At 41.7% G+C, this 27,422-nt stretch overlaps 1 protein-coding gene across 5 annotated transcripts in view; it reads left to right on the top strand.

Moving 5' to 3' along the window:
• The first annotated feature begins 955 nt into the window (after positions 1 to 955).
• Positions 956 to 27,422, top strand: part of LOC147315466 (uncharacterized) — a 496,228-nt gene continuing 469,761 nt past the window's right edge. For 4 of the 5 annotated variants that reach the window (XM_086258292.1, XM_086258291.1, XM_086258294.1 and 1 more), the window contains exon 1: positions 956 to 1,541. Coding sequence is in view for 1 of the 5 variants with exons in the window: in XM_086258290.1 (XP_086114416.1) it covers positions 1,191 to 1,226 (36 nt within the window). In the remaining 4 variants the exon portion in view is untranslated. The remainder of the gene's footprint in view (positions 1,542 to 27,422) is intronic. The other variant, XM_086258290.1, reaches the window with a different exon arrangement.

Here is a 27,422-nt window from a genome sequence, read left to right on the forward strand (position 1 = left end):
AGAGAAGGCCAAGGGTTTGCAGCGCGGTCAACAAAGCAAAGGGTACCTACTTTCAGGATTCTAAAAAATATGACACATTTGAAGTTATTTTTCAATTTGGTACATAATTCCATATATCTTGCTTCATACATTTGATCTCTTCAGTGTGTATCTACATTGTAGAACATTATAAAAATAGAAAAAAAAAACAAATAAATGAGAAGGTATGTCCAAACTTTTGACTGGTAGTGTATTTACCACTAAAAGCAGAGATGTTGATCATTGTCTGTATAGTTAATGGAACTTTAAGGTCAAGCTTGAGCCACCATTTAAATTTGGTTTTCCTTAAATTTGACACCACCTTACCATTACTCTTTAGCAGGTTTGTGTTTTTACAGAATGGCTCAGGAAGTAAAGCAGGTCATCTGCTAATCTTATGGTTGGTGGTTGACTGCTCCGACCGCCAACCGTACGATTAGCCAAAGTATCCTTGGGCAAGACATTGAATCCCAAGTTGCTCTTCGATGTAAAGTGTGAATGTGTGTGAATGTTAGTTAGAAGCCATTAAGGCATAGAAGAAAGTTTTTGTATTGGTGAATGAGGCGTGTTGTATAAAGTACTTTGAGTGCTCAAGTAGAGAAGAAAAGCACTATATAGGAATCAGTCCATTTCCCATCCATAAAAACACAAATAATTCTGTAGGGGGCTCTTAAAGAACACTTTTCTCCGTATATTAAATCCACCAGTGTCTCCCCTTAAACAGCAACCAGTAAAATCACCTCAACATATGGCAAATTAAACTCTAGAGATCCAGCAAATTCCTATTCTAATCCAATGACAACATGATTACTACAGAAGTGTTCCCCGACAATGCGCACTTGTCCTTCGGTTTCCTTTTGAGTCCCGTATTCATTTGCGGTGCTGCGAGCAGAGAATGGGAAAGTGTGATTATACAGTATAGAGCTGGTGAGGGGAGTGTGTCAAAGCGTGCATGCCACACAATGTGCCTGGAGAGATTGATGTTTTTGTCATCCACCTGCTTCAAAGCTGTAAAAAAAAGCCGGCTGATGCAAATAGAGAAACCTAGGCAGGCAAGCACACAAACAAAAGAGGGAGAACCTCACTGCTCCTCTTTGCACGTCTGTTTTTTTGTTTTTTTGTTTTTTTTGAGGAATATCTGAGGTTTCTGTTTTGACGCACATTGGGCTCAAATGAACACTGACTCTGAGTCTTGTATCTGGGAGTGGGTAAGTGTTTGAATGCCCTTTTTTCAGTTCTCTTAGGGAAGTGGGAACAATTTAAGGCTGTTGTTGCTTTTTTTCTCTTTCTTTCTTTTTTAAATATGATGCATCGGCACAGTGGCAGTGGGAGAAGGAAGCAGCAGCAGAAGCAGCTTCCCTCCCTCTTTCTCTGTCTTTCTCTCTTGGCTCGCTCTCTCCTTCTTGTCACAGAGACAAATTCTGCAGGCGTGCGACACGGCCGGCTTTAATGGCATTCCAGTTGCAAAAAAAAAAGGGCGTCAAAATGTAGCATCTGAGGATAGCAGAGGGGCAATATAGGCGGTGAGCTCTCTGTGGTCTTCTCTGTCTCCTCTCTCTCTGTCTTGCTCTCTTGTCTGTCTGACCGCTCTCTCCCTTCCGCTGCCTCCAGCGCCGGGCTCCGTCTGGGAGAAGAATGATCTATGGTGCTTTGTTTATCACTGGCCATGGTCACTTCTCTGGAACGCAATTGGCTGGAACTACACCGTGTGGGTCCTGCACCCTGAGTCTCTCTCTCTCTCTCTCTCTCTCCCTCCCTCCCTCTCCCTCTCTTTGAAGGAAGACATGAGCAGGGGTGCCTTGTCCGACTTGCCTTTTTTATCTCTCTCGTTCTTCTTCTTTTTTCCCCCCTCTCCCTCCTCTCTCTCTCTCCGTGGCGTTTTGCATGTATCTGAATGATAATGGAACATATTGTTCTCTGGACCGCTGATTGATTGAATGGGTTGACAGCAAAAAAAAAGAAAAAAACTGTGTTGACGGCATTAAGGAATTTGTGCATGCCCGCTTGTAGATTATCTTGTGTTTTTGTCCTTTTTGAGCACCGTTTGAATGAATGTGTAATGTTTTTTTTTATCTGAATAGCATATTCTGCGATTTTTAAGCGCAGTGGGAGTGTTTGTGGCTTTTATTCTCGTTCCTATCTCAAGACGTGTTTTTTTCTTTGCTTCTTCTTTTTCTTCCACTAGTCAGATTCTAATGTACAAATTATGCAGAGCATCTTTTCTTTATTTTATTATTCTGCATGTAATATGTCAGCACCAACACGCTCGGCACTCTCAGTTCCATCAAAGCCAGACAGATTTTGTTCACAGTGTAATCAAATTTCTGTTCTTTTTCCCCATCCTCAGTAAAAATCTTTTTTTTTGTTTGCTTTTCTGTTTGTATTTTAAGATCCATTTCAACTAGTTTTTAAAGCTCATCTGATCCATTTACTTGTGATTATTTTACAGGATTTGGAATCTTAAAAGATGTTTTTAACCTCGCTTACATGCAGATTCTCCTTTCCCTCACACAAACTGAGTGGGGGACCCATCTACTATCACTTTTCTCCCCCAAATATCTCGTAAGAGTGTGTGTCTGCATGTGTGTGGACCGATAAGTGCTGCGTGTGAAGTCTTAGCCCGTGGATTACAGGCCTCACAGATAGGCTTGTATCCAGACTGCTGTCTGACATGAGTTGATGGGATTACAGGAGCGGGCATCTGTCCCGTCTCTTCACACACACACCCTCACCACCACCAATCTATGGGTGGAATTTGGGGTCACCGTTTGTGTGTGTATGTGTGTGTGTTGTTAGGGAAGTTTTAATATATACATATTTTTTAATTAAGGCTGCAAAAACCAGATATTTTATGAGACTTAATGTGCAAATTGTTATTACTTTTCACGCTGTGCGCCCTGGTGCAAACGGAATACAAGTCTGTAGATCAGGTTTCCAGATCTGAATTTTACCCTTCTAACTTTAAAAAATTAGAAGGTTGGAAATATTTTTGTTTGTCAGGCTTCAAGCAGCTGCACAGGCGCTGAAACAGCAGCACATCGTTTCTAAGGCTCAGTTATCGGTGTCAGTTGTTTCACCCATCCGTGCTATGACGAGCAACATCAGTGCTGTTTGCAGCCTGTCACACAGGAGGCCTTGCTGCTTTTCGTTTTGTATATTATGATATCATCATATTCATTAGAAGGGGAAAAAAGACATTGAAAGAAGTCACGTTGAGCTCACTGGTGACACTTTAGTTACACATCAGTATAATTTTTCTTTTCACATAATTGTGAAATATTAAGGCTGGGAGGTTCCATAGTAATGCATAAATAATAATAACAATGATTAAATGCTTAAAAATGATGCCAATTTCTATACTGTGTGTATGTAGTGTTTGCATAGTGTGGTTATTGAATCGGGGTGTGTGTAATGGTTTCACAGTGCATGTGATTTTTGGCATTTTAAGCTGTGTGTTTTTATTTTATTATATTACTCTAATACTGTGAATACCTGCTCAGGGATTGTGTATGCAAATTAGTTAGTAGCTAAATCTGCTAAAATTCATTTTCTCTATTATAAAATCAGTATTTTTGTGCATGATTCTTGGAAAATAAGAAACAATTAATAAAGTAAAATAAGTGTAGGATTAGAGTTAGGTTGGGAAAATGATAAGAAACTAAAAAATGTCACACATCAGCAAAGGGTTAGGGTTAGCTTATTTCTGTTAAAATCTAAAAAAACAAGTAAAAGTTAATCAAACCCTGAATATAGATGAGTTGCTAATAATAATATTTGTGGATATTAAGAGGTTCAGTATTTTAAGTTGTAAGAACAAATACATACTACGTATAAAAATGGCAGTGCACAGAGGCTGGATCGCACTTGTGTTAATCCAGTAGTCTTATTGCTTGTGAAAGAAAGCTGTTCCTCAGTCTGCTACTGCGTGGTGTATAAAGGAACAACAGGCTGTTGTGTTGTGTCCTTTATGACTCTCGGGGACCTCTTGAGGCACTGCTGGGTTTACGGCTCTCGCAGACTTGTGCAGCTTGCACCCAATGATGTGCTGAGCAATGCACCACCCTCTGTGGAGCCTCACGGTCCTTGCTGATGTAGTTGACATATCGGGCAGTAAAGCAGTCCGTCAGACGGCTGTCTTTGGTAGAAGTCCCCGCAGATTTAAAGATTCAAGCCAAATGTCTTTATGCACTTAAGGACACACAGGTACAATTTTGCTGGGTTTCTTTCTTTCTTTCTACATTGGAGTGTAACTAGCCCTTCTGAAGTCCTTGTGAATAGGGACTCCAGGTATTCTAAATTGTCCATTTTGCTCCACCACTGTGCTGTTGAAGGCTATTAGGAGGTGAAGCCCCCCCACCCCTTGTATAATCCACAGCTCTTTAGGGAGAGGTGGTTGTTGCTGGCTGTTGTTCCAGAGTGGTAACTCCTTCCTGTAAGGCCTTCTTCTTGCCAAGGGGAGATCAGTCCCATAACTGCTGAGTGGTCAGGTGAACTTCACAATGCTGTTTGTGGCCTTTGCTGCCGCACAGTTGTGGATACTGCAGAGCTCCCAGTGTGACGCTGTGTCGATTCGTCTGTCCTGCGAGAAGAAAAGTCTTTGGAGGCCTGCGGGAGAATCGATGCAGGTAGCATTTAAGATTGCTGAGAAAAAGCACGCCCTGTGTATGTGTGTTATTTCTCTCCGATTAGTTCTGACCCTCTCTTTGCATCCAACGCTTTGTTTTAATCACTGGGCACCACAGGCATCATCCCTCCCAGCCGCACCACGACGAACCTTTGCGCGAATCGGTGATGTCTGTTGATACCATCCAAATAGTTTCATCATCTGAGCCGGGTGGAAACCAAAGCCATGGATGCAAGTCCACTTGAGCTGATTAGCGTGTGGAGTGTGCTTGTTAAGGCATACTGTGAAGTGTGCTTGTTACATATACACCCCTCATGTTTGATTACTGCTGGCGCTTTACGACTGGCGGCTGTGTACAGAAGCACTGCTGGGATCTGATGTGTCCAGCTCCTGTTTTGACAGCACGATATTTATACCTGTTATCATCATCCAGCAGTTTGCCATCGACATATTCAGGGTTAGAGTTATGGTTAGGGTTTGGTTAATAGGTTTGCCTTTTTTAAGAAAATGTCGAAAACAATAATGCCAAAATGTGCCATCTTGTAGTTTTTGAAAATTTACCTTTTTAACTGATAGCTGCAAAAAAAGGTTGAACCCTAACCCTGGGGAGGTTGCTTGTCCCTAAGTTATCATGTGTAGTAACCCCAACCCCAACCCTAACCGTAAACAATTTTAAAAAAAGGGTTAGGGTTTTTATTGATGATGACTGAGACGTCAGAGCGTTATAAATTAAATTTATGAAATCACTGTAGATTAATGTAGACATTAATGAGATCCTATGACTAACAAGCTATAAAATATTAGATTAAGTTATCCTATGTATTAATCCCTCAAGCCTCCAAAAAAAGCTCTTTTGAGCTTGGCTTTGCCTAAGTACCACCAGCAGAATATGTTATAACATATGCTGCGTTATTGGACATGCTTCTCTATAATGCATGCATTTCAGCAAGAATTCCTCTGTGATTTTGCAACTGATTCTAACACAGATTTAAAATACAATGTGAAAAACTTTGGGTGGGTGGTGAAATTGCCTGCTGTGAGTCTCCATCTGGCCTGTGCAGTGTTGGAATGGACCATCCTCCTTCACTATGCCAGGCCCGGAATAAAGCTTCACTTTAAAGGATCAATTCTTTTATTATTGAAGTAGGTCTCAGTAGTGCAGGATAATACATTCTACATTGATCCCCCTCCCACCCAACCCTACCCCATTCCCTACTCCGCTCCTCTCTTCCCCCCCCTAAAAAACCTTTATTGCCATTCCTTCCAGTGAGGCTCACATTAAAAAAAGAAAGAAAGAAAAGACATGTTCGACAGAATAAAGATTTTAGAAAGTGACTGGAGGACAAATAAGCCCATAAACTAGGGTATTCACATTTTAGTGGGAAGGAAAGACAGGGGGAGAAGAAGGAGTCGGAGTTGCCAGCAGGCTTTTTGAATATCATTACCAGCTTTGCAGAGAGAAATTGAAATCATAAGCATAAGGAAAGTACCTGGTAATTAAAACTGTCTCGCCACACCGAGGCTTTGATACCTGCTCAACAAAAGTATACGCGAGTGTATGTGTAAATGAGTGTGTGTGCGCGCACATGCTTCTTGCTTGGATGTACATATTGTGGCTGCATACATTTAGGTGGCACACAGCAGAGGATGTGAGAGTGTGTTTTACACTTTTTACCCCGTCTGTCAGGAGGATGCCTGATGACGCGCTGCATGGTGTGGATTGCCGTGCGCCGTGTCTCTCTCTCTGGAGACGCAGGCAATATTTGCAGCGAGCACTTCAGCTGAGCAGGAGTGAGCGTGTTAAAACGTATTTATTTTTGAAGTCATGTGCACCATTTAGATTTTTTTTTTGTGATATTCACACAGAAAAAAACAGAAAACAGGCTTCCTTCATGTTTTTTTGTATTTAGTTTTGTGGCCTGTGCTGGGGGGGGGGGCAAACAGCTTGACGTGTCTGTATCAAAATCAAACCCCCGAAGCATGCGTGCCAGACCCTTATTGAACAAATTTGCGCCAGTGAAGCCAGCAGTTGAGGACATTAATGATCTGGACCCACTGGGGTCTGGTGCTCAGCGCCCACAGGCTACCCGCTCGATCCCCAATCAATAGCTTTTTATTAAAATTGTTTGCGAGGCAACACAAATCCATATTGTTTTGCCTCGGACAGGGGTGGCCCGTGTGAAATATGTCGGACATATTTATATATTTTTTTCCACACGAATGCGTAAAATGATTGGCTGATATGCATGGAGAAGAAAAAAAAAACCACACAGGGGCAGTGGTTTGGCTTTATTGGAATATCCATTTCAGCATTGATTTTCATAAGAGATGCATTTGTGATTATCTTATTTTCTCCTTCCTCAACAGGGTTGAATTACATATCATATCATCCCTGGTATTAAGGCAAAATTAATAACACAAGTAATTATAATACTTACGTCTAATGATATGCTGTGAGGGTCCTATTGATTCAGTCGAGATGCATCTAGGGGAAATGGCTTGGAGCTCTGCCTGGCGACTGGCGCTACCAGCATGCTGCGCTCTTGACAGCACAACGCTAGGCTCAACCCTCAATCCACACTCAGCATCACTTACACTTAAAAGCCACTCCGTGCTCAGCGATTAAGCTCGCTTATCTACTCGCGCTTGTTTTCTCCTCACGTAACCTCTGACACCGGCCGGTGCAGTCACTCCTGGCTGGATGTGAACTTTCTCTGTGTGTGAACCCTTTCCTTCTGTTTTAATTTTTTTTTAAAGCTATCGAACAAGTACTGTTTAAATTAAACTTTTAATTTCTTACTTTTCCAACATTCCTGAAACAATTAACACAAAGAATATCAGTATTGAAGTAGGTGTCACATTTTATTCCATCCGTGGTTTTTGTTCTCGCCGAGTGGCCGTCACTGCGCGCTCCTGCACACAAATCTCACTTTGAGACTTGCTCCTCCTCGAATACATACACACCTATGTATGTCTTGCATCCTCACAGTCTTCTAAAGATCCACTTAAACATGTCATTTTTACACCGCAAACAATGCGCAGACCTTGTGAGTAATTCCTGTCAATTTTAAAGAGAGAAAAACCTCCAGCATCTCGCCTTTTGATTTATTGCTTCTTCGTTTTTAGTCGCCTTTTTTCAAACTCACACTAATCCCAGTTTATGCTCGCATGCAGGTTTTTTTTGGTTTGTACTCCATCTTGCTGCTTCTTAATTTTTTATTTAAATTTTTTTTTTTTTTTATCTTTTAGTGTTTTACCTGGTTAAAGAGAGGAAACGTGAGAGAAAGATGAGGACGGAAACCAAACTCTGGCCTTGTTGATTCTCAAATCTGGTAGACAGGATACTGCCAAAAATAAAATAAAAAAAAAATTCTAATCCAGGCTTGACTCACAAGTATGAAAATGTGGAGCTGTTAGATGTGAGAAGCTGCATGATAATCATGGAGGGAAAACACATTCGATGGGTTGAAATTTTTTTTGCTCTATCGCAGGGATCTGACCCAGCTTGGCCTTAGGTAAATTCTTTAGATTGTCTAATTTTTTTTAAAAAAGGGTTCAATGTCCACGATTTTTCGTCACACTGGCTGTTCCATAAATTAGACCTCCCTTGCTCTTATCTCATCGTGTCGCTGCATCGTGAGGAAGACGAGCTGCCTTTGAGGTGAAAGGACAGTGGGCTGCAGTTGCAAGTGCTGACCAAAAGAGGGCAACATGATGTCAGAATTATCCCCCCCTCCACCACCATCGCCGCCACCATTACTACTACAGCCGCTGCTGCCTCCTTTCACAGCCAAGCCCGAAGCCGGTGCACAGGGAAGAGTTTCGCTGAGGGGGTATAGGTGGCTGGGTGCACCGTCACTCAAAGCTCTGCCTCGCTCTCTTGGCAACAAAGCTGGCCGCCTTGTCACGTGGGCGCCACATGGATAAACTTCTTCACAGGCGTAGGTACGGCGTAGGTACGGCAGCCCCACTTTAAAGAAATAAAAAAAGAGCAGGGATGGTGGTGGGGTAAACGGGGGGATTAAGCATGACGCTCTTCCCTTCTTACTCTCGCTTCAGACCCCGAAACGTGGTTTGGGCCCTCAGCCAAGCACGTGTGGCACTTTGTCCTGATCCCAAGCTCGTTTTGATTTTGTCATATTTGCATTCTGTCTCTCGCTTACTAACTGTTTCCCCGCCGCCTTTGATGGGGTGAAGCGCGGTGGCCGACATTTATTGAAAAAGGCACAAAAGAGCAGCGATAGATCACATGCTAACTGACACCTTTTTTTGCCATTCCCTGATTTTGGGGGGCTGTAAAAATCCCACAGCCCATTTGTTCTATGATGTGACAGCATTGATGATAGGATGACAGATGTCTTACCAGCCCACCCCGTCGGTGCCAGCAGCCACCACCGCCAGTACCCCAGCCTCCTCCTGAAACAGTTTGCCCCTCATTCGGTGGGAGTCCACAGCTGCATTACTCCAGTATGGCAGTACTCCCTTAACCCTGCACACCCCCTCCTCCTTCTTCTTCTTCTCCTGGAGGCGCCCCCCTTCTACCTCCCCTCTAGAGGAGAGAGTGATAGGCCTCTTTGGCACAGCGCTGCCTCTTTGTTCCCTGCCAGGTTGGCTCCAGGAGGCAGGGTCAGCTGTAATTCACTGTGCGGTCAGTAGAGGACGACATGCCCTGCACAGCAGCAGGGGCTCCGGGCCTGGAGGAGCTGACACTTATTGTTCACATTAAAAGAGACTGTTATATCTAACACCAGTGTTTGTTAGCGGTTATTAATAGAGAACAGTCTAATCGCTTGTATTTTAATTGGTTTTACATGCAGTAGCACTGCACTGTAATACATAATGCTGCAGTACTGCCTGTAGAATTCAATTACATCTGATGTGATACAGAGATCTGGGTGTGAAAGAGCTGAATAATTGATTAGTCTACAGACAGAAAATCAACTAAATGATAAATGATTAATTGCATAAGAAAATGCAAAATAACATTTATTTCACGTGGCATTTGGGACTAGACGCGCCGCTCTAATGTCGCTGCTTCAGCTCTTGTCTTCCTTATTAGCAGCAGTGAGGTACTCTTTAGCAAGGTGTTTAACCCCCAGTGGAGCCGCTCAGGGGCCAGTAGGTGAGGCGGCGGGGACCGAGGAGAATTGAGTTGCGTCTGTGTTCGCAGGATCCCTGTTTGTCGTCTTCTGTGCACAACTGTGTCTTCATTGTTTTATCATCTCAGCTGAAAAAGACTGTACAGAAACCAGGAGAGGGGCGCTTGGCACCACGGTAGAGCAGCGGTGTCATCTAACAGCAACGAGGTTCATTGTTTAAGCTCGTGTGTAAATTTTGGCTTCCACCCAGAGTCCAAAAACATGCATATTAATTTGTAATTCTATATCACGAGTGTTTCCAGAACTTTGAAATCAGGTGAAATCAGGTGAAAAAGAATATTTGATTTTTAAAAAGTAAATACGGTGATACAGTGTAAAAACTGGCTTAGAAAACATGTAGGTATGTTTCATGCTCATGTGCAGCCCTTCAGGCTCAGATGCATTACATGAAAAGTAAGAATTTTGTATTGAAACACTGATTTGCAACGTGGCTTCAGTGAAAGTCTAAACATACTTAAGCAAAAGTACAAAAGCTCACAATGTGCTTATCATGCTTAAAATAAAAGGCGTATACATATTATATCATCAGATCACGATTAATGATTTATTATTATATGTATTTATCACTTTAATGTTTCAGGCGGAGATGATCTTATTTCACATATAAGTACATTGATATTTCAAAATATGCAACATTTTTTAAATGGCATGGCATACAAAGAACAATAACTGGATACTAAATATCAATTCAGTCAATTTTAATGTGAGGTAAAGACCCCACGATGATTCCAAGAAAACCCCCAAAATTGGACGACCCCATATGAGCAACAGTGAGAAAGAAAAACTCCCGTTTTACCCTTTAAAGCCGGTCGGAGCGGTCACTTCCGTTTTGCATAACTATTTTTAAATCCCTGTAGAACCGGACCCACTTAAGCTAGCGCAATAATTTTTTTTGCATATGAAACCGGAGGAGTTGTACTTACATCTTATGCCACCGGCTTGCCCTAAGTCACGGTTTCCTTCCACATAAAGCTTTGCAAAAATTGCATAAAAAGCGTTTGCAGTAACAAAAACATAATATTCCAGAAACACGCTTTGCCGATCCGATCAGCTGTTCGTAACACTTCCTACGTTGGAATAGACGTCAGCGTGAACTATCGCATATCCGCCATTACCTGGCCAAAACCAGAAGTGACGGCATTTTCACGGAAAATGTAGTTTTTTACGTTCAGGGCCTTATAAGCCTATATTGGTGTTTTTAAAATTAATTTTTGACTTTAGGCTTTTCTGAATAGTTTCTGGGATGCTTAGAACTCAAATTGAACTGCTGGAAATAGTTTATTTTGATGCACATGCTGTTTGTTTAGGTTTTTTTGCAAATTATATAAATATATAAAAATTGGTGTATTTCAAAAATAAAACTATGAAGACACTCAAAATAAATTTCCTGTTGTTGGAAACTATTTTGTGCAACTTTTTTGTATTTACATTTTTGAGGGATAAACCTATTAAATGTCTCTAACTAGAAATATATGTAAATAAAACAAACAATTTTCAATTTTTTTGTAGTTTATTGCACTTTTTGGCAATTTATGTAGTTACTATAGACTTAATACATACATATTATTAAAATTTGGCCTATAATGGTTGTATTGATGTATAGCAACTTGAAATGCTCTCAAAAATGGCACTACAGCATGTAAAAATGTAAAGATAAGCTCTAGCGGACTTGGTTCTATGGTAGGTCTTAAAGGGTTAACAGGAGAAACATCCGGAAGAACCAGACTCAGGGAGGGGCAGCAATCCGCCATAACAGTTTGGGAGTGGGGCATAGATGTAGTGGTGTAAAATATATTAGAGCAGGAAAAGAAAGCAGCATAAAGTATAGCATACAAGGGTTAAGTACACAAGAGTTCCTCGAGCTCACATAGGCAGTGTTAACCCAACAATCACAGGAGAAACCAGAGCTCCTATAGAAAACCTGCAAACTCTTCAGAGAAAGGCCTTACCTGGGTTTGATCCTAGGACCCTCCTGCAACAAGGGAACACCAACACTGTAGTTTTATCTACTCGAGTAATGTCCTTGAATATTAATAAATCAGGTTACCATCCACCTTTTGTCCATGCACTTATCAACTGAGGTTGAGAACTATAGTCAACTGGAACTGGGTCCACTGTGGGACCACCCATACCTCCCCTCTGGACATGCCCCTGTTCTAGGGGTGGTTGCCAGGTAAATAATGTGCTCTACAGACGAAAACCGTATTTAAAAATATGTGAGAAATATGTTGTAGTGTAGAGCACTTAGAACACTGCTCTCGATCGCAGTTGATCTCAACAGGGAATTTTAGCAAACACACGGAAGCACTCGTCTCTGAATAAATAAATGGATTTAAAACTTTTGTATAATTCCATTTTTATACAGCTAAAACGTTGCAGACGTCACCCCGGAAACAGGAGCATGTTCGCAAAGGCCTCGCAGCACATTGCTGAAATGCTACACGTTTCTCGATCGCTGTGAGCCTGAAAACCACAAAAACGACACAAAAACAGGCGTACTTGTGAAAATGACACCAGGTCTGGTCCTGACTGCCACACACACACACACACACACACACACAGTCTCCTGTAAGATCCCTAATCCCGTGTGCACCGCACAGGAAACAGCAGGTGCGTTTAGGCTCCCTCCATGTTAAACAAGCTCCTTTATATTGCCTGAATGCTGGAAACAAACTAACTCATTAGAAACACACACCCTGCTCCCTCTTTTTTGGGGGGCGATATTTTATCTAGGCTAATGCCGTACGATATTTAGACTTCTGCTGAACTCGTCATTTCGCAACATCACTAACATGCGCGTGCATATTTATTTTTATTGCCTTTTTTCCTCCTCTTTTTTAAAAACCTCCCCCTTCTTGCCAGGTTTTTGTAGAACATTTAGCTAATTGATTATCACATGCCTCGGCCTTATCAGCAAACCGTTATTTTGTAAATGAATATTCAGGAGAGATTTCTCCTCTCTTCGCCTTTGTAGTACATTATTTGTGGACAAAATATGCAAACATTGAGGAAAAGGCAGCTCGCTCTTCTGCCTCGCTGCCTAATTACATTTTGCGCTCGCACCTATACAGAGACGCGGCGTGTATTTATAGAGGAGAATGAATTCACACACACACACGCACACTCCCCCGGCTGCAATCGCATGCCAGGCATCTGCTTATGAAGTGGCTCTTTTCTGGATCTGCAACTGTATCCCCACCCCTCCACCAACCGTCCCCTCCAATCTTTCTACAAGAGGAAAAGAGAGAAAGGAGCTTAATCGCTCTCGTCTGTTCTGACTTTCACACACACACACACACACACACACACACACACACACACACACACACACACACACACACACACACACACACACACACACAGCACCCTTCTCTATCACAAACCCCCTTAAATATCCGCCGCCTGGCTCATCTTCTGTGTGATCAATTTGACTTGTTTATGTTTACGCACCGGCGTTCTTGTTGTCGCCGCCATCTTTGTGATGAGGAGCTCTCTTAGGGGAGGAGAAGAGATGGACAGATGGATAGATGGAGAAGAGGGGGAAGGAGGGAAAGGACGGACTGACAGGTGGAGAAGGTGGGAAAGGAGGAGGGTGGATCAAAGAGCGAGGGGATAGAGTGACAGAGGGGGATTTGACGCTGAGAGGATGGAGAGCGGGGAGGTTTATCTGCGACATCCCTTGTCATCATATATGTAGATGCCTTTTGAAGTTTGCGGCGTGTTCCTGAACCCGGTAATGCAGCGCACTCCAAAAAACCCACAAAACAACAACAACAACCCCCCCTCCAAAGAAAACCTAGAGCACCTCATTGCGCCCAGTTAGGCTGCGGCGGCTAATCGTGCTCGCCACAACACACTCTGCTTTAATTTTAGCCATAATGATGGCAAGAAGGGCAAAATGATACTTTAAAGAGCAGAGGAGAGTGGAGGGAAAAGAGAGAAGAAGAGGGGAATGAAAAAAGTGAAAAAAAGGGATGGAGGGAAGAGGGAGACAGAGAAGAGCTGTGAAGGTGATTAGTTGTACTGGCGGATCTTTGCGGTGGAGGAGGTTGGAACACTAATCCTTGCTTTGGTTGGAGACATTTTCGCGCAGTAGGTCCCTTCTTTCCGCCCCCTCTCAATTTTAAGCCCCGTGTCAAGCTCAAGCCCTTCTTTTCCAGCACTCACTTGCTCTCATTTCCTCTGCCTTCTGGCAAGCCCTGCTATTTATAAGAAAAATCATTTTTCTCCTTTTTTTCTCTCTCTCTTTCTCTGTCTCCCTTTGCCTTGCTCTCTTTTCCTCCTTTAAATCTTTCCTGGCGTGTTTGATTTTCTGCCTTACTTAGAGAAGGTGCCCAGATGAGTGGCAGCCGGCCAGGGCTCGTCTCTCTCCGCCGCTCTGTCCTCCCTCCGCCTCTCGTCTTCCTCCATCTCCCCTCACATGTGGTCGTTTTAACAACGTAAACACACGTCTTTAAAATTTACATCGGGAAAATGGCAGCGAGACGCTCTCGCTGTTGCTCCACCAATGACTAGCTCACGTTTCCAAGCGTCCCCGCCGCTTTGCGTAACCAGTGTAGCGATGTGAATTGGCCCTCTGCCCAGACAATAAGCCATAGATTTTTTTTCTTACAGTATGACATCATTTATCCAGTGCATTATTTTATTGTTTTGGCTGCTTTCTAATTTGATGGATCTCGCTGTTGTCTCAATCATCAGCATCGCTTCTCCTGCTTAATCTGTTCCGCCAAAATGAGGAAAATGTATGTATTTAGAACACTACTCCTGCTGCTGCCTCAGATGCACGCACTGATGAGCTTTAATCAGGACAAAATAGTATATCTACATATATATTTATATATATATAGATACCAGCTTTGGCCTGACTCACTACATATAAAGAAAACTTCACTTTTCACATTTACATTCATGCCAAACACTCCAGGGCCTGTCAGTGCTCGGGGCCAGATATCATACAAACTGCCATTGATTTGTTTGTCCTTTGGCCCTTTTCCATGGTTTGGGAAATGAATCATTCTTTTTTTTATATATTGTTGTTGTTCGTCTTGGCATCATCTGTTTAATCCATACACTCCATGTTTTCCATAAATAACAGGGCAGAACTCGGCTTGGACCGGCTTGTAATGCTCAGTGCTTTTGTTCTCAAAAGGATGACAGCAGCGCTCGAGGTGCTTCACGCAAACACACTCACACACACACACATACACTTAACCGCTCTTTTAGAGGTAGATTAAATTTAGAGGGAGAGAACAGAAAGGATGTACACGGTCAGATCTGCAAGGGTACAAGTTCACGTTTCATGATGCGTGCACGACAGTAAACGAGGGACATGCGAGCTTTTGAATCGTGGAAGTAACTCATCAGCTTTGAATAGCACAGTTTGAAAGGTTCAAGTTACACAGGATGTCTTATTGTTTTTATAACCTTTCAGCTTCTCTCCATTTCCTATTCCTTTTCTCCATCTTTCTCCTGCAAGAGTGGGCAAAATTAATTTCCTTGACCTTTGCCTGGCCCCAACAGTGTAGGGGTCAAATTCCAGCGTTCATTACTCAACCGTTTTTATTTCACTATGAAATATGTGTGACTGGATAACGAGAGCTTGGGGAGTCCAATTATACATTTTTTATTTTCTGATCCATGGGAGGAAAAAAATGAAGAAAATAATTAAGAGAAAATAAACAGCTACCTGGTCAGATTGGTAGTTTAAACAGGGGCTTAAAAAAGACTAAGTGGCTGGGTTTTTCTCATGTGTGTGTGGATTTGGGAGGGGGTGTGTGCATATGGAGTTCATGAGATGGTAGCGTTTGCTTCTAAATGATCGTGTCGTGTATGTGCTTGACTGCAAATTTGCAGACTCACACGTGTGGGTACATACAGACAAAAAACAATCTCTTCTTTTACGGCCTTTGAAGGTACCTGCTGTATATCAACCTCAAACTTAAATCGCTCCTCTTATTTTTCATGAAGGGGTGTTTGGGGCTTTGTATGCATTTCCAAAGGTTGGTTTACACTAATGGACACCAAGGCAATTGTGCCAGGTGTGTGCTATGGATGTAAGCCCTGTGTAAGCACGATAATTGTGCCACTTAGCAAGCCCAAGCTGTGTGGGTTTACCTCCAAATAACCTTCCCCAGCCTTGGATTCTGTAGCTAACAGCTGCCACGTAGTAGTATCAGGACTTAGAGCACTGTATTTAATGTACCTTAGATGGTGAGGATCAAATCTTCCATCTTGTCTGGATAATATTGTACATGACATTTCTCTGAGGCAGAGAAGCTCTGAAGGAAAAATGATCTGACTGACTTACAAAAGTTTTGGTGGTTAAATTTTGTATCCAGCTAGGATGTTAGCAAATAACAATAACTTTCACTTTTACTTCCAGGGTAGCCAACTTCTCTTTAACAGTTATACACTGTCTAAAAGTCGTAAACTGTCATGCTAGCTTTAATGTTTATGAAAACTCTTCAAGTTATACTAGCCATTAAGCTAACTTGCTAGTGCTATTTTGTAAACGAATTATTACACCTAATCCTAAAAAGTTAGACGATATTAATTATTTTAAACATACCCACATTATGAAGTTACAGACCCTTGGGAGCAAATGTTTGGTGGACCTTAACAGTCATTGTCTTTCTCCACTTCTGTTTGTTTCTCTTACAGCGTCCTCTTTTTCCTCCTGCCACCAGTACCACAGGGTGTTGAAACAATAATGAAGTTTAGCTCAGAGAGCTTTTCCAGAGAAAAGCTTTTTTGAGATGTGTCCACTTGGCAAAGGAATAAACAAAACAAAAACAATAAATATAGATTTACATATTTATATTATTAATGCAAGGAAACAGAAATATTCCCTCCACTGGGGAGGGCAGGCTGGTTCCTTTTGTTAGATCCAACCAAGTTTTATATCATGACTCCACTATGATTGTGAGCAGCTAAAGTTATGATTAGCTAGCATATCATCATTTAACAGCATTGTTTTGATCCTGAATGGGAGTAACAATTTTTTTTTAAATAAAAGATAGACATCAGCAACAAAGAGGAGAAAAGGGCAGGTAAAATAAATAATACAGTATTCTACCAATTACATAATTTTGCTAATATATAGTTTCAAGATGCCACAAACCAAGATTAGATTGATTTCAATTGGCCAAATTAACCTGGGAGAGAGCTTCTAGAAGTCAGTTTTCAGAGGGAAGGTTTTTGAAGATAACCAAACTGACTGACCTGGTTGGTTGCTGGGTGCAGTCCACTGCTGATTAGCAAATCATTTACTTTGATTTGTTGAAAACATGGCCTCTTTGGTGTCCTTATAGAACTTGTCACAGTGTTTTAAGTAGTGCAAATTGAAGGTACAGAAATATCATCTTCCAGATTTAGGAGCATGGGTGACGAGTATCCTAAGGAGACCTCAAATGGAGATAAACCGGTGGCCAAAGAGGTCATTCTACCCATGGCATGTGTGCACTCCAAGTAGATGGGCTATTGAAGACTGCACTGATTTAGACATTCATTCTGTCCACTTGTCTGTGGATGGAAACCTGTGGATAAATTTACTTACTCTTGTACTCGTAGTGCTGAACAGAAAGCTTTCGATACCTGGGAAGTGAAATTAAGTCCTAAATCTGAGACTATTTCAGTCAGCATGTTGTGTAGCAGGAGCATGTGGCATCTGCAGGTTGTAGAGCGGATGGTATCTTAGGTAAGTTAAGAGAACAAAAAATGCTTAGAAAAATCGTCAACAATTGTAGTAGTCAGAAGTACGTCATTTCAATGATGCCTCAATGATAAAACGTACCAAGGGCTCTGGGTGGACGGGAACCAGTCTAGAGGTCTCCTCTCCAAATTAAGGTTTGTTGCACTGGTAGAGAAAGGGACTTCGAGCAAGGTGAGTCTGATTGAGGTAACTCAAATTTCCTAGTCTTTGACTAACTTGTGGTAAAAGTTTGCAGAACTCCAGAAGTCTCCGCAGTCCCTTGCCACTGAAAGGATGAGGCCACTCTACCCTTAACTTTCCTAGATCTGCTTTGACCTGCCTCCTTTCAATGACAAACTCAAGAAAACTAACAAAGACGCATAGAATTCACATTTCTCAGTTTTGACAAACAACTTATTTTCAAGCATCCTTACTTGTAGTTGGTGCTACTCCAGGCTGTTTGAAATGATAACAATGTTGTCTAGATAAACATACACAAACTGGTTGCAACACTCCTGCAGGACATCATTGACCAAGACCTGAAAGATAGCATGGGTATTAGTCCAAAAGGCATCACAAGATATTTGAAATGCAGAGTTGCTGAGGGCTAGTCACTTAGTGCATATGTATTCTTGATAGTAATGTTTCAGCGTCTAGGAGTGAGGCGGGTGGATGAACGATACTTATCACTAGAGAATATAGTTTTCCATAGCTTGTTACTTTGGATGGGTCCGATCTTCTGCATGGGTGTCCATTTCACGTTTTGGAGAGGCAAAGTGAGAAATTGACACAGTGGGCCGGCGTGTCTATTGCATGTTTTTGCTGTTACTGGTTTCAATTATAAATGGGAATTTTACTTCTCGAACCTGACTGCTAATCGGCAGGTGGACTACACTGGATATGCAGGTGGAACTTGGGATGGAGAAGTTAATGCTAATTCTGGCTAGCTAAGCTTAGCAGGGCATATTAGTAATTCTGCTTATAAAAAAGATGCTAATTTTTTCAGACAAGTTTATCTAAAGTAAAGTATTGGCCTACTAAACCTGAACTTCTGACTTTAAAAAAAAAGTCTTTTAGTGAAATTTGATCCTGAATAACTGACATATAGTGACTATTCACTTATTTAAATTCATTTCTCAATCTTAATACCTGTAATATCTATAGCTAATTAGATAAGTTCCAATGGACTGACTTTAATGTGGACACTAACACACCACAGTTTCACACTGGGTAAAAGACTCGAAAAAGAACATCCCCTTACATGACTCAAAATGCCAGTCAGTAATGGACTACATAGGTGTCGAATACAGCTTGATCGAGATCCTCCACTCGCCAAAAGCTGCACACTGACCCTTTTCTTTAGTAACTCTACACAAGAATAAAAAACGGAAGAAGTAAAGGTCTCTTAATCCTCTCACCTTAGCACGCTCGGTAATGGCGAGAAGTGAATAATGTGTGTTCAGGAACCCTGAAAAGAAGTCATCTGATCCAGGCCCCACCCCCCGACACACACACACACACCTTTTTTTTGGAATGACTACTGGGATCTTAAAGTATATGCTGTGTCCTTTCCAGCCATACTCCGTCAAGTCAGGGGTCCAGAAGCGCTCTGGACGATTAATGGAGTAAAACTTTAAAATGTGTGAGTCAAATCAAAGGAAGTGAAGAGAGACGGAGCCACAAAGAGGAGGAGGAGAGTTGGGGGAGTTGAGCTTCATCTTTTAATGGCAGCAAGTGTGTGTGGAGAGGACGTGGAAGCAGGAAGGTGGAGGGAGAAAGAGGGAACGTTTAGTTCTGATAGATATTGATAGAGATTGTAATGAATGTGGTGAGGGCATGGCACCCTAAAGCGTTGCAGTGGTAATGCAGGGTGACAGTGTATTTGTACTAATAACCCCTTAAAAGTGGTGATAAAATACTCCACTCCCCTACTGGAGCCCCTGATGGATGTGCTGGGAGTAATTAAACTCCATTAGGCTGCGGGTCCACTTACCGTGCTTCTCTATGTGTGTGTATATGAGTGTGTATTTGAATGTCTTAAAACACCACTCCCCTCAGGGATCAGGCTAATTCAGGTAGAAGGGCAAGTGTACAGCCATTGTTTCTGTGTGTGTGAGTGTGTGAGAGAGACAGAAAGAAAGGGAGAGAGAATGCCATGTGTTAGTGTGTAGAAAAGCATATGCTGCTTTAGAAGAGCCCGCTGAATGACACACACTGTACATCATTTGGATCTGTGGCGCTAACTTAACAACAGCTCTCCTCTCCAGTGAATTCCCAAGGGCTGGCAGTGCATAGTAGGTGCAGTGTCAGTGTCATTGTCATCCAGCACGTGGCTGTGTTTTTTCTGTTGACAGGGAAACGCACTCTGCTGCGCTCCTGTGTTGTATTTTTTTTTTCATACCACAGGAGATGTTTTGACTCAACACTGAGCCAGGGGAGAAGCCTGCGGCAAGACCACCGTACCGGGCTCACTGGGAATAGCAGCGGCCCTGCAACTCCCGCCATGTTTTCGTTTGGCACTCAGATGCACGCAGGAGCAGAACTGCTGCGCAGACACACACAGGCCCAGTGTTAAACAAAGTGGCTGGTAAACAGCAGTATCCATGACCTTCGGTTCAGGCAGAGTAGAGCGATGATGACTACAAATGCTAAAGAAAACAGAGTAAGAAGACAACAAATGATTCATAAACTGCACACGGGCTTTCCCTAAAAGCACAAGCTCGTCTTTGCTGCTGATTCTGGAGGCCGGTGCTTTTGCACCTATAAGGGGCCGATCATTTTTAAATGACCCTCCTGGTGAATAAAAAGCCTTACCTCATGGGTGAGCTCTGAGCCTGTCTGTTTCAGGTGGGGAAAAAAACAAAACAAAAACCATATATATGAGAGAGAGGGAGAAAGGCATGTCTTGGCATGCATCCAAAGCTACATGTATGTCTTTTTTTCTACTTCTTGTCTCTCCCTTCTCCTCTTCCTCCCCACCCACATGCTCTCTCACTCCCTTTCCCTCTCTAATCACACCCTGACTTTACTTGACCTTTCTGTGGCTAATTAGTCAGCTTGTGAAAAAAAGGATCTCCAGCGAAGATGGTGACGATGGCGCTAGTCCGGTACTGCTACAACATGCAAATGCGTTCGTGATTAATTCAGAGACTCCTTTATTGTGCTTTACTCTCGAAAAAAACAAAAAAAACCAGTGAGCAGTGGTGACCTCTGCATTGCATGTAGGTGAGAGGAGAGCGCTGGCTTGAATATACGGCGAATATTTCTTTTTTCTTCTTCTTTCTGCTTAATCTCTAATTTCAGTAACTATAACCACACACTTCTTTAATATAACCAAATGTATGATGGTGCTGTTTAGAGTTAGAAATAATTAAACTAATACCAGTTATTTGTCTCACGGGGGGAATCACAGTTGATTGTGTTAGTTGTAATGAGTGGGTGGAATAGCGCTGAACAATATTATTTTTTATTGCTTTGCTAATGTCAAATGTGTTTTTATGTGTGCGCAAGCACGCAGCAGAAAGCATTTTGGTCTTGGCCGTGTGTGTCCATGTGTGTTTGTGTGTGAACAGCTGGATATGACTCAAGTCCTGAGCTGATGTCTGTTCTTGGCATGTTGACGTGTGCCTTCAGGTGCATAGTGTTCTCCATTTCACGCATAAAAGAGTTAGTTTGTGCAGACATACACACATGCACACACATAAGCAGGGACAAGGAAAATGCATGCAAAACATCCGCCCACATACACAGACACACTGGGAAGAAAGGAGAGGTAAGAGCAGGTGTGTGTGTGTCACATGCTCAGTGAATCTAGCGTGATTGACTGTGTGTGTGATGTGTCGGTGTCTGCTGCTGCCTCATTATTACAACTTACATATGCTGTTTTTCAGTTTAATAGTTGATCTTCCTTTAGTTGAGAAAAAGGACGTTTAAATCAGATTCCAGCGGAGTATAATTCTCTTGGAAGGAGGTTTATAATTAGCACGGTGCTAACATGTGTTAACAGACACATGTATAATACAGTATATTGGATTACTATTATATGCACGTGATGGTGGAGAAATAGGATGCAGTTACTATGTGCAGGTAGATATAATCTATGACAACATGCAGGTTTGGTATTTCGGAGCATCATTTAATCTTATTAAAGCCAATATGTTTGAGATATGCAACTTTAAAAACAAAAGTGTGAAACAACTCTAGAACGTTGACGTGACCAGGGTGGGTTTTTTGTTTGTATTGCTGGAATGATTCAGTTTGAGCCTTTTCTGGGAAATGATGACAGTAAAAGAAAATAACTGCTTCTGCTATTAATAAAACATATAACTGTCATGTCACCTAAGCTTGTCAAACCCACGTTCAACTATTTGAAAAACAATGTGCGTGAATGATTAACCTTATCATATTATGCTATAAGAGCTGAAGTGGAGATCTCCTGAATCTAAAATATGAGGAATGCAAATCAGACACACACATTTCCAAACTTAGTTTTACATTTATGTCAGACTCTGAACGTCTGGTAAATTTGAAATGTAACATTGTCGTGGCACCTGTGTTACCCTGGGTTTTTGAGATTGTAACCTTGAAGGTTTACGATGTGATTTTCCTCCTTTTGGCTCCATTCATGTTCTTTTTTTAATCATGTTTTGCACAAATCATATTTTCTGATAATATGAGTGCACTACGTGACATTGCTTAAACACAACGATATCACATCACGATTATCATTGTTTTTTTTTTGTTTTTTTTAAAAACATCATGGTAACAATATTATCTTAATATTTTTAAGAAACCAGAAAACAGGGCAATAACGCTTTGAGTCAAATTCATCACAACTCTGTTTATATTTTTTTTGTTGTTGCATTTGGCAAATGAATAAAACTCAAAACGGGAGAAGTCGGAGGCAGTGAGTGAGATTGTGTGAAAACTATTACACTACTGTTTACCACGTGCATCAAGGACACAATATCATAATTTGAGTGAAATTACTTTGGTTCATGACACCTACATTAACTTGTCATCAATAAAAAGTGAACATAATGTCATCTTACAGTGACAGATGAATAGTAGCTCCAGCTCTGAGGTACATTTTTCCCTTTTGTTTGCTTGAAACTGTTTGATCTTTGACTCCTGATTGAATGTTTTTGATGTCTTTGTTAAGTACTGTTTAGAGAATTTTATTTATATATTTATTGTAGAGCATAACAATGTGTGTCCTTATTTACAGTGGAAATAACGTTCATCTGAGTTTTACATCCACGGGCCTGACCCCTATCGCTTTACAGTACATCTAATTTGCTGCCCTCCTTGATCACTCGCCGAGCCACCGGCTTTGCGCGCCGCACTCCTCGTTGCACAAACTGGCACGCTCTGTTCCATCAAATCACAATTCATCTTTTCACAGCACTCCGACGCCACACACAGCAAAAATGCATTTTCAGTTTCTCACCCCAGCGCTCAAGGAAATACCTGCTACTCTCCATCAAACGTGCATCAATTAAGCGCTGATGTGAGGAGAAAGGACAATCTATAGTTTGGAGGATTTATTCAATTTGCATCCGTAATTGCGTGCAATTTACAAACTCATTATTTTACAATTTAGTGCATTTAACAGCAGCTGGAGGGCAGATAATGGTGAGGCTATAGGGGGCTAACACAGGCCCCAGATGGGTCCCCCAAACATGATGCAAAGCACAAAAAAAATGATGATTTTCGTCTGTCTGACTTTCCAAACAAAAAGCAAAACATTTTAGATGATTCCAGGAGAGAACAGAGGGAATAAAATAACAACACAAAAGAAAGTTGATACCGGGAAAAGGGGGAGCTTCTAGTAATGATTGTATTTTTACAACCTGACGGGGATAATGTGAAAGATGTCAGCTCTGAATAATTCATAATATCTGCGCAATCGCACCGTATCGATTGGTTTCAATTGACTTTTGATCGAAATAATAGTTTGAATGTTTAATGATGAGAACCCAGCAAGCACAAGCGCCACACGCGGTACAAATCTACCAATCTGGACACGATTGTTTTTTAACTTCCCTTCAGGTTTCGGTACACTGATGCTTGAAAGGTGGCACACGTGAGCTCATGAAAGACCTTAGAACAAAGGTGGGTGGCTTCTTTCAGGCCTTTCGGGTTTGATCTGCGGGTGAGGCGGCTTGTAATAAAGTCCAAGGATTTTCAGTGTGTTGTGCTGTATTTAAAGCTGGTGTGTGTGTCGCATTGCGTGGATGTGTCTGTGATGGCCTCTCTCTTCCTCTCTTCTCATAACTGATTGTTTACTGAGTGCTTTCCACCTTTTTTTTCTTCCTGAGCCTGTAAGTATAAAATTTTAATTAGGAACACTGACAGGTCTGGCGCATGATCCACAGCCTTGCATCCATCACAGAAAAAAAAGGGAGAGAGAAAGATGGAAAGAGAGAGTGAGGGACACTTTCACCACCCCACCCCACCAACGCCACCCCCTCTCCTCGATCTCCCCTCTCCTGACGCCGGACTTGAGCAGCAGGTGCCATATTACTGTGTACAGAAAGGCAATTAGGCAGCATATTGGATGAATGAGGAGTGCATTAATATTAGCAAGTGCATTTGTCAGTGGCGTTTGATGCGAGTCCTTTTCTTTTCTTTCTGCAACATTAAGATTGTGGTGCTCATAAATTCACTGCTTAAACCACCATCTGCTGCGCTGTCAGCCCATACCGAGGAGAGAGGAGAGGAGAGGGGGAGCCATTTATTCCCTTCTGTCTCTCTCACCGGGAAAAGAGAGTGAAAGACAGATAGATAAGAAGAAAACACATTCATTCCCTCCCTTTCTTTGCAGCCCCCCCGCTCTCTCTCTCTCTTTTTTTTTCAGTTCCACAGGGAATGTGGAATGTGTATTAGGATTTATGGAGACGCTTGGCGCACACTGAGCGACACTGCTCTTAAATCTGGCTCTTTTCCTTTTGTCTGGAGTGCTACCTTCTGCTTACCGACACATGCGTAGACACACTGCTCCTCATTGTGCTCAGCGAAGAGATAAATTCTCAGCCACCTGCCAATTCAAACAAGCACAGAGAATAACTTACAATAAACAGGTGGTTTTGCCATTGTTATTCAGTGCAGCGTGCGGCCAGAGGTCGAGCTCCCCCGCGACCCCTCTCTCTCGTTTGTTTTCTCTCCTTTGCTGCATTTCGCCCCGTGAAGCTCAGCATCTTATCGTTGGTGCGTACCGCTAAGTGACCTGCAGCAATTAATTGAGATTAGCAACGATGAGTGTATATGTCCAACGCTGTCTCTGCCATGCTGTGGGTGACATGTTCTAACACTGCTTTATTATTGTTCACAGATGCCATCTTAATCGGATAACATAAGCATTTGTTTAATTTTTAAAATTTTTGTTAATTTGACTAATGTGCATAAAACATATCTTTGGGATGTTTGTGCAGTGGGGCCAATTTAGGCAATAAACACAGGGCTGCCTTTTTTGCTCTGTGTAGATACATTTAAAATATATTGTAAATACAAATTATTACTAATTGAATCCAAAATTCTGCTGACTTCATTGGTGATCAGGAACTCAATTTTGCACTCTGAAATCTGATGAAGGTTGCTGCTTCAAACAACTTCAGAGCAATGATGCATACTCACTTGGTTTTTATTGAAGTGTTCGGTAGTTAAAGAGAAAAAGTCATTGGAACTTTCAGTTTATTAAAGCCAAAAGAGCGCTGCCTTGTTTGAAGTGGAATGCTCATGATACAGTTTTAGTTTAGCAAATCTGATGAATAAATTTAGAAAATATTGCTCTGACTGGCCTGGATTCTTTTTTTTTTTTTTACAATGTTAAAACTACATGTGCACATCGTGGGTTACACTGCACTGCTATTGGAAGTACAGCTTAATATTTGAACAACATTTTGAACATGAAAACTGACCAGTTTATTCATCGTAATACAAATATATTTGTTTGTGTGCTGAACCTAAGGAATGGAAGTAACTTAATGCAGGTTTACTACTTTGTTTCCTTTTGGTTAATTAATTAAATGCAAACTCATCTTTGAGAAAATCTCACTATGAAATTGTGGAGTACTTATAATGACGTGTCATAAGACAGAAATCCCTGTTTCTGTTGCATTGCTCTACCTCACACACGGCTTAGTTACACTGAACGTTTTAATAGTAACCTGAACATGAACACTGACTAGGAGTTATTGTAATAGTCCTGTGAGTATCTGCCATTGATGTTTTCCATAATTAAATTACTGATGAAAAAACCTGCACAGCTATGCCCCTCAGTATGTGGACATAATGTAACACAAATAAACTTGCAAAAAAACTAAAAAACTGATTTAAATGAACTATTTTAAATTAAAGATTTGTTTTAGCATTTAGATTGTGCTAGTTTCTTTACAAGCATGAAGGAAGGGATCGTTTTTCATGTCTATTAATAACTAGACATTTTGGCCTTAAACTGAATTAACCAACTAATATATATAAAAAGCTGCCTGTATTTGTATGAGACCATAAAGCCGGTGACATAAACACAAACATGTCATCTATGGAAAACACTTTTCAAAATAACAAAAGTAAAACTAAAAAAAAAATTGCTTAGTCACCGTATACTTTTGCTGTGTATGTATCTGCACCTGTAACAGTTGCTACGACCACAATGTCCATCTGTTTAATGAAGCTGCATGTTAGTGACCCTCTGTTGAGGGTTAGAAATGTGAATGCCTGTTATCTGTTGACAGCAAGTCATAGACATGCACCATCTTTATCCCCTAAAACCCGATTAATCCCAATATTTCTCCAGATTTCAGGTGTTTTGCATGCTGCAGCTCAACAGTTTTGCATGTGTAATTTTTTCCTCCATCAGCTGATGTAGGGCTGGAAACATTACCACGTGCTGGTGCATCGTTGCATAAACCTATTATCAGATGCATTGTGGGGAAGTATTTTTAGAGGCGAGGGATGGAAGGAATTTTGCCACTGCTGTGTTTGTACACAACACTTGGAGTTGCCTTCTCTGGGGGCATGTTTGCATGTTTTAGAGAGGTGATGGTGGTGGTGGTGGGGGGGTTCAGGAAGGAGGCTGTTGACAGTGACCCCGATCCCAGCCCATATGAAAAATAAATACAAAAAGAAAAAAGGAGAAAAGAAAAGCAGAAAAGTGTCACTGGAAGATTACTTTCACACCGCTGCAACCGTGACGATGCCCTGCGGGCAGTATGGAGGCAGGATTGGCAAGGGTCGGATGGTTGGATGGGGAGGTGGGGTGGAGGGCACTTAAGCACCACTCCCCTTTCCTTTTCTTTCCGACCCCCTCCCCTCCTTAACTGCTTGCTTTCCTTGGTGATTAGCTCGCCCTGCGGTGAGCGCTAAGCATCCTAATCTGCAACTGTGAGGTAGTGGGTGTAGAGAAGCAGAAAGACAGACGCACAGACTGACAATACACAATCTAGGGTGAGAAGAAGCACACAGAGAGATGCACAAACACACAAATTATACTTATTAGAGTGGTTTGGTTTTGCCTGTGAATGATCTGGTGGGCTACAATCCTCTGTTGTTTTACATTATCATAGAAATTGCTGCTATGTATAATAAATGCAAACCGCATCAGACTAGCATTTTGCATATTGTTGCGGCAATACTGCTTTTGATGAGCATTCATTGTGTTAAAGTGATATGGATAACTTTGGTTTATTAGAGCCTAGGTCTGCTGACACAAAGCTCCTAAAAATTTTTGAACATTGTCTTATTATCCAATGATTTGTAAGACAGTTGTTAGCAAGTCGGTCAAAAGACTATTTCCAATGTTAAGATTGAACATATGCACTGTGGGTCTTTCTTTCTCTTAACTATTATCACCCCAGCAATGATAATCTTGTACTTGCCAAGTTCATTGCTAAGACCTGGGGACAGGATAACATTGCCAACATTATATTAC

This window comes from Aulonocara sp. 'chitande type north' Nkhata Bay, linkage group LG13 (genome assembly GCF_057382095.1).
Source record: "Aulonocara sp. 'chitande type north' Nkhata Bay isolate Kocher_YH1m ecotype deep benthic linkage group LG13, A_spYH_male_GT1.1, whole genome shotgun sequence".
Taxonomy (NCBI): domain Eukaryota; kingdom Metazoa; phylum Chordata; class Actinopteri; order Cichliformes; family Cichlidae; genus Aulonocara; species Aulonocara sp. 'chitande type north' Nkhata Bay.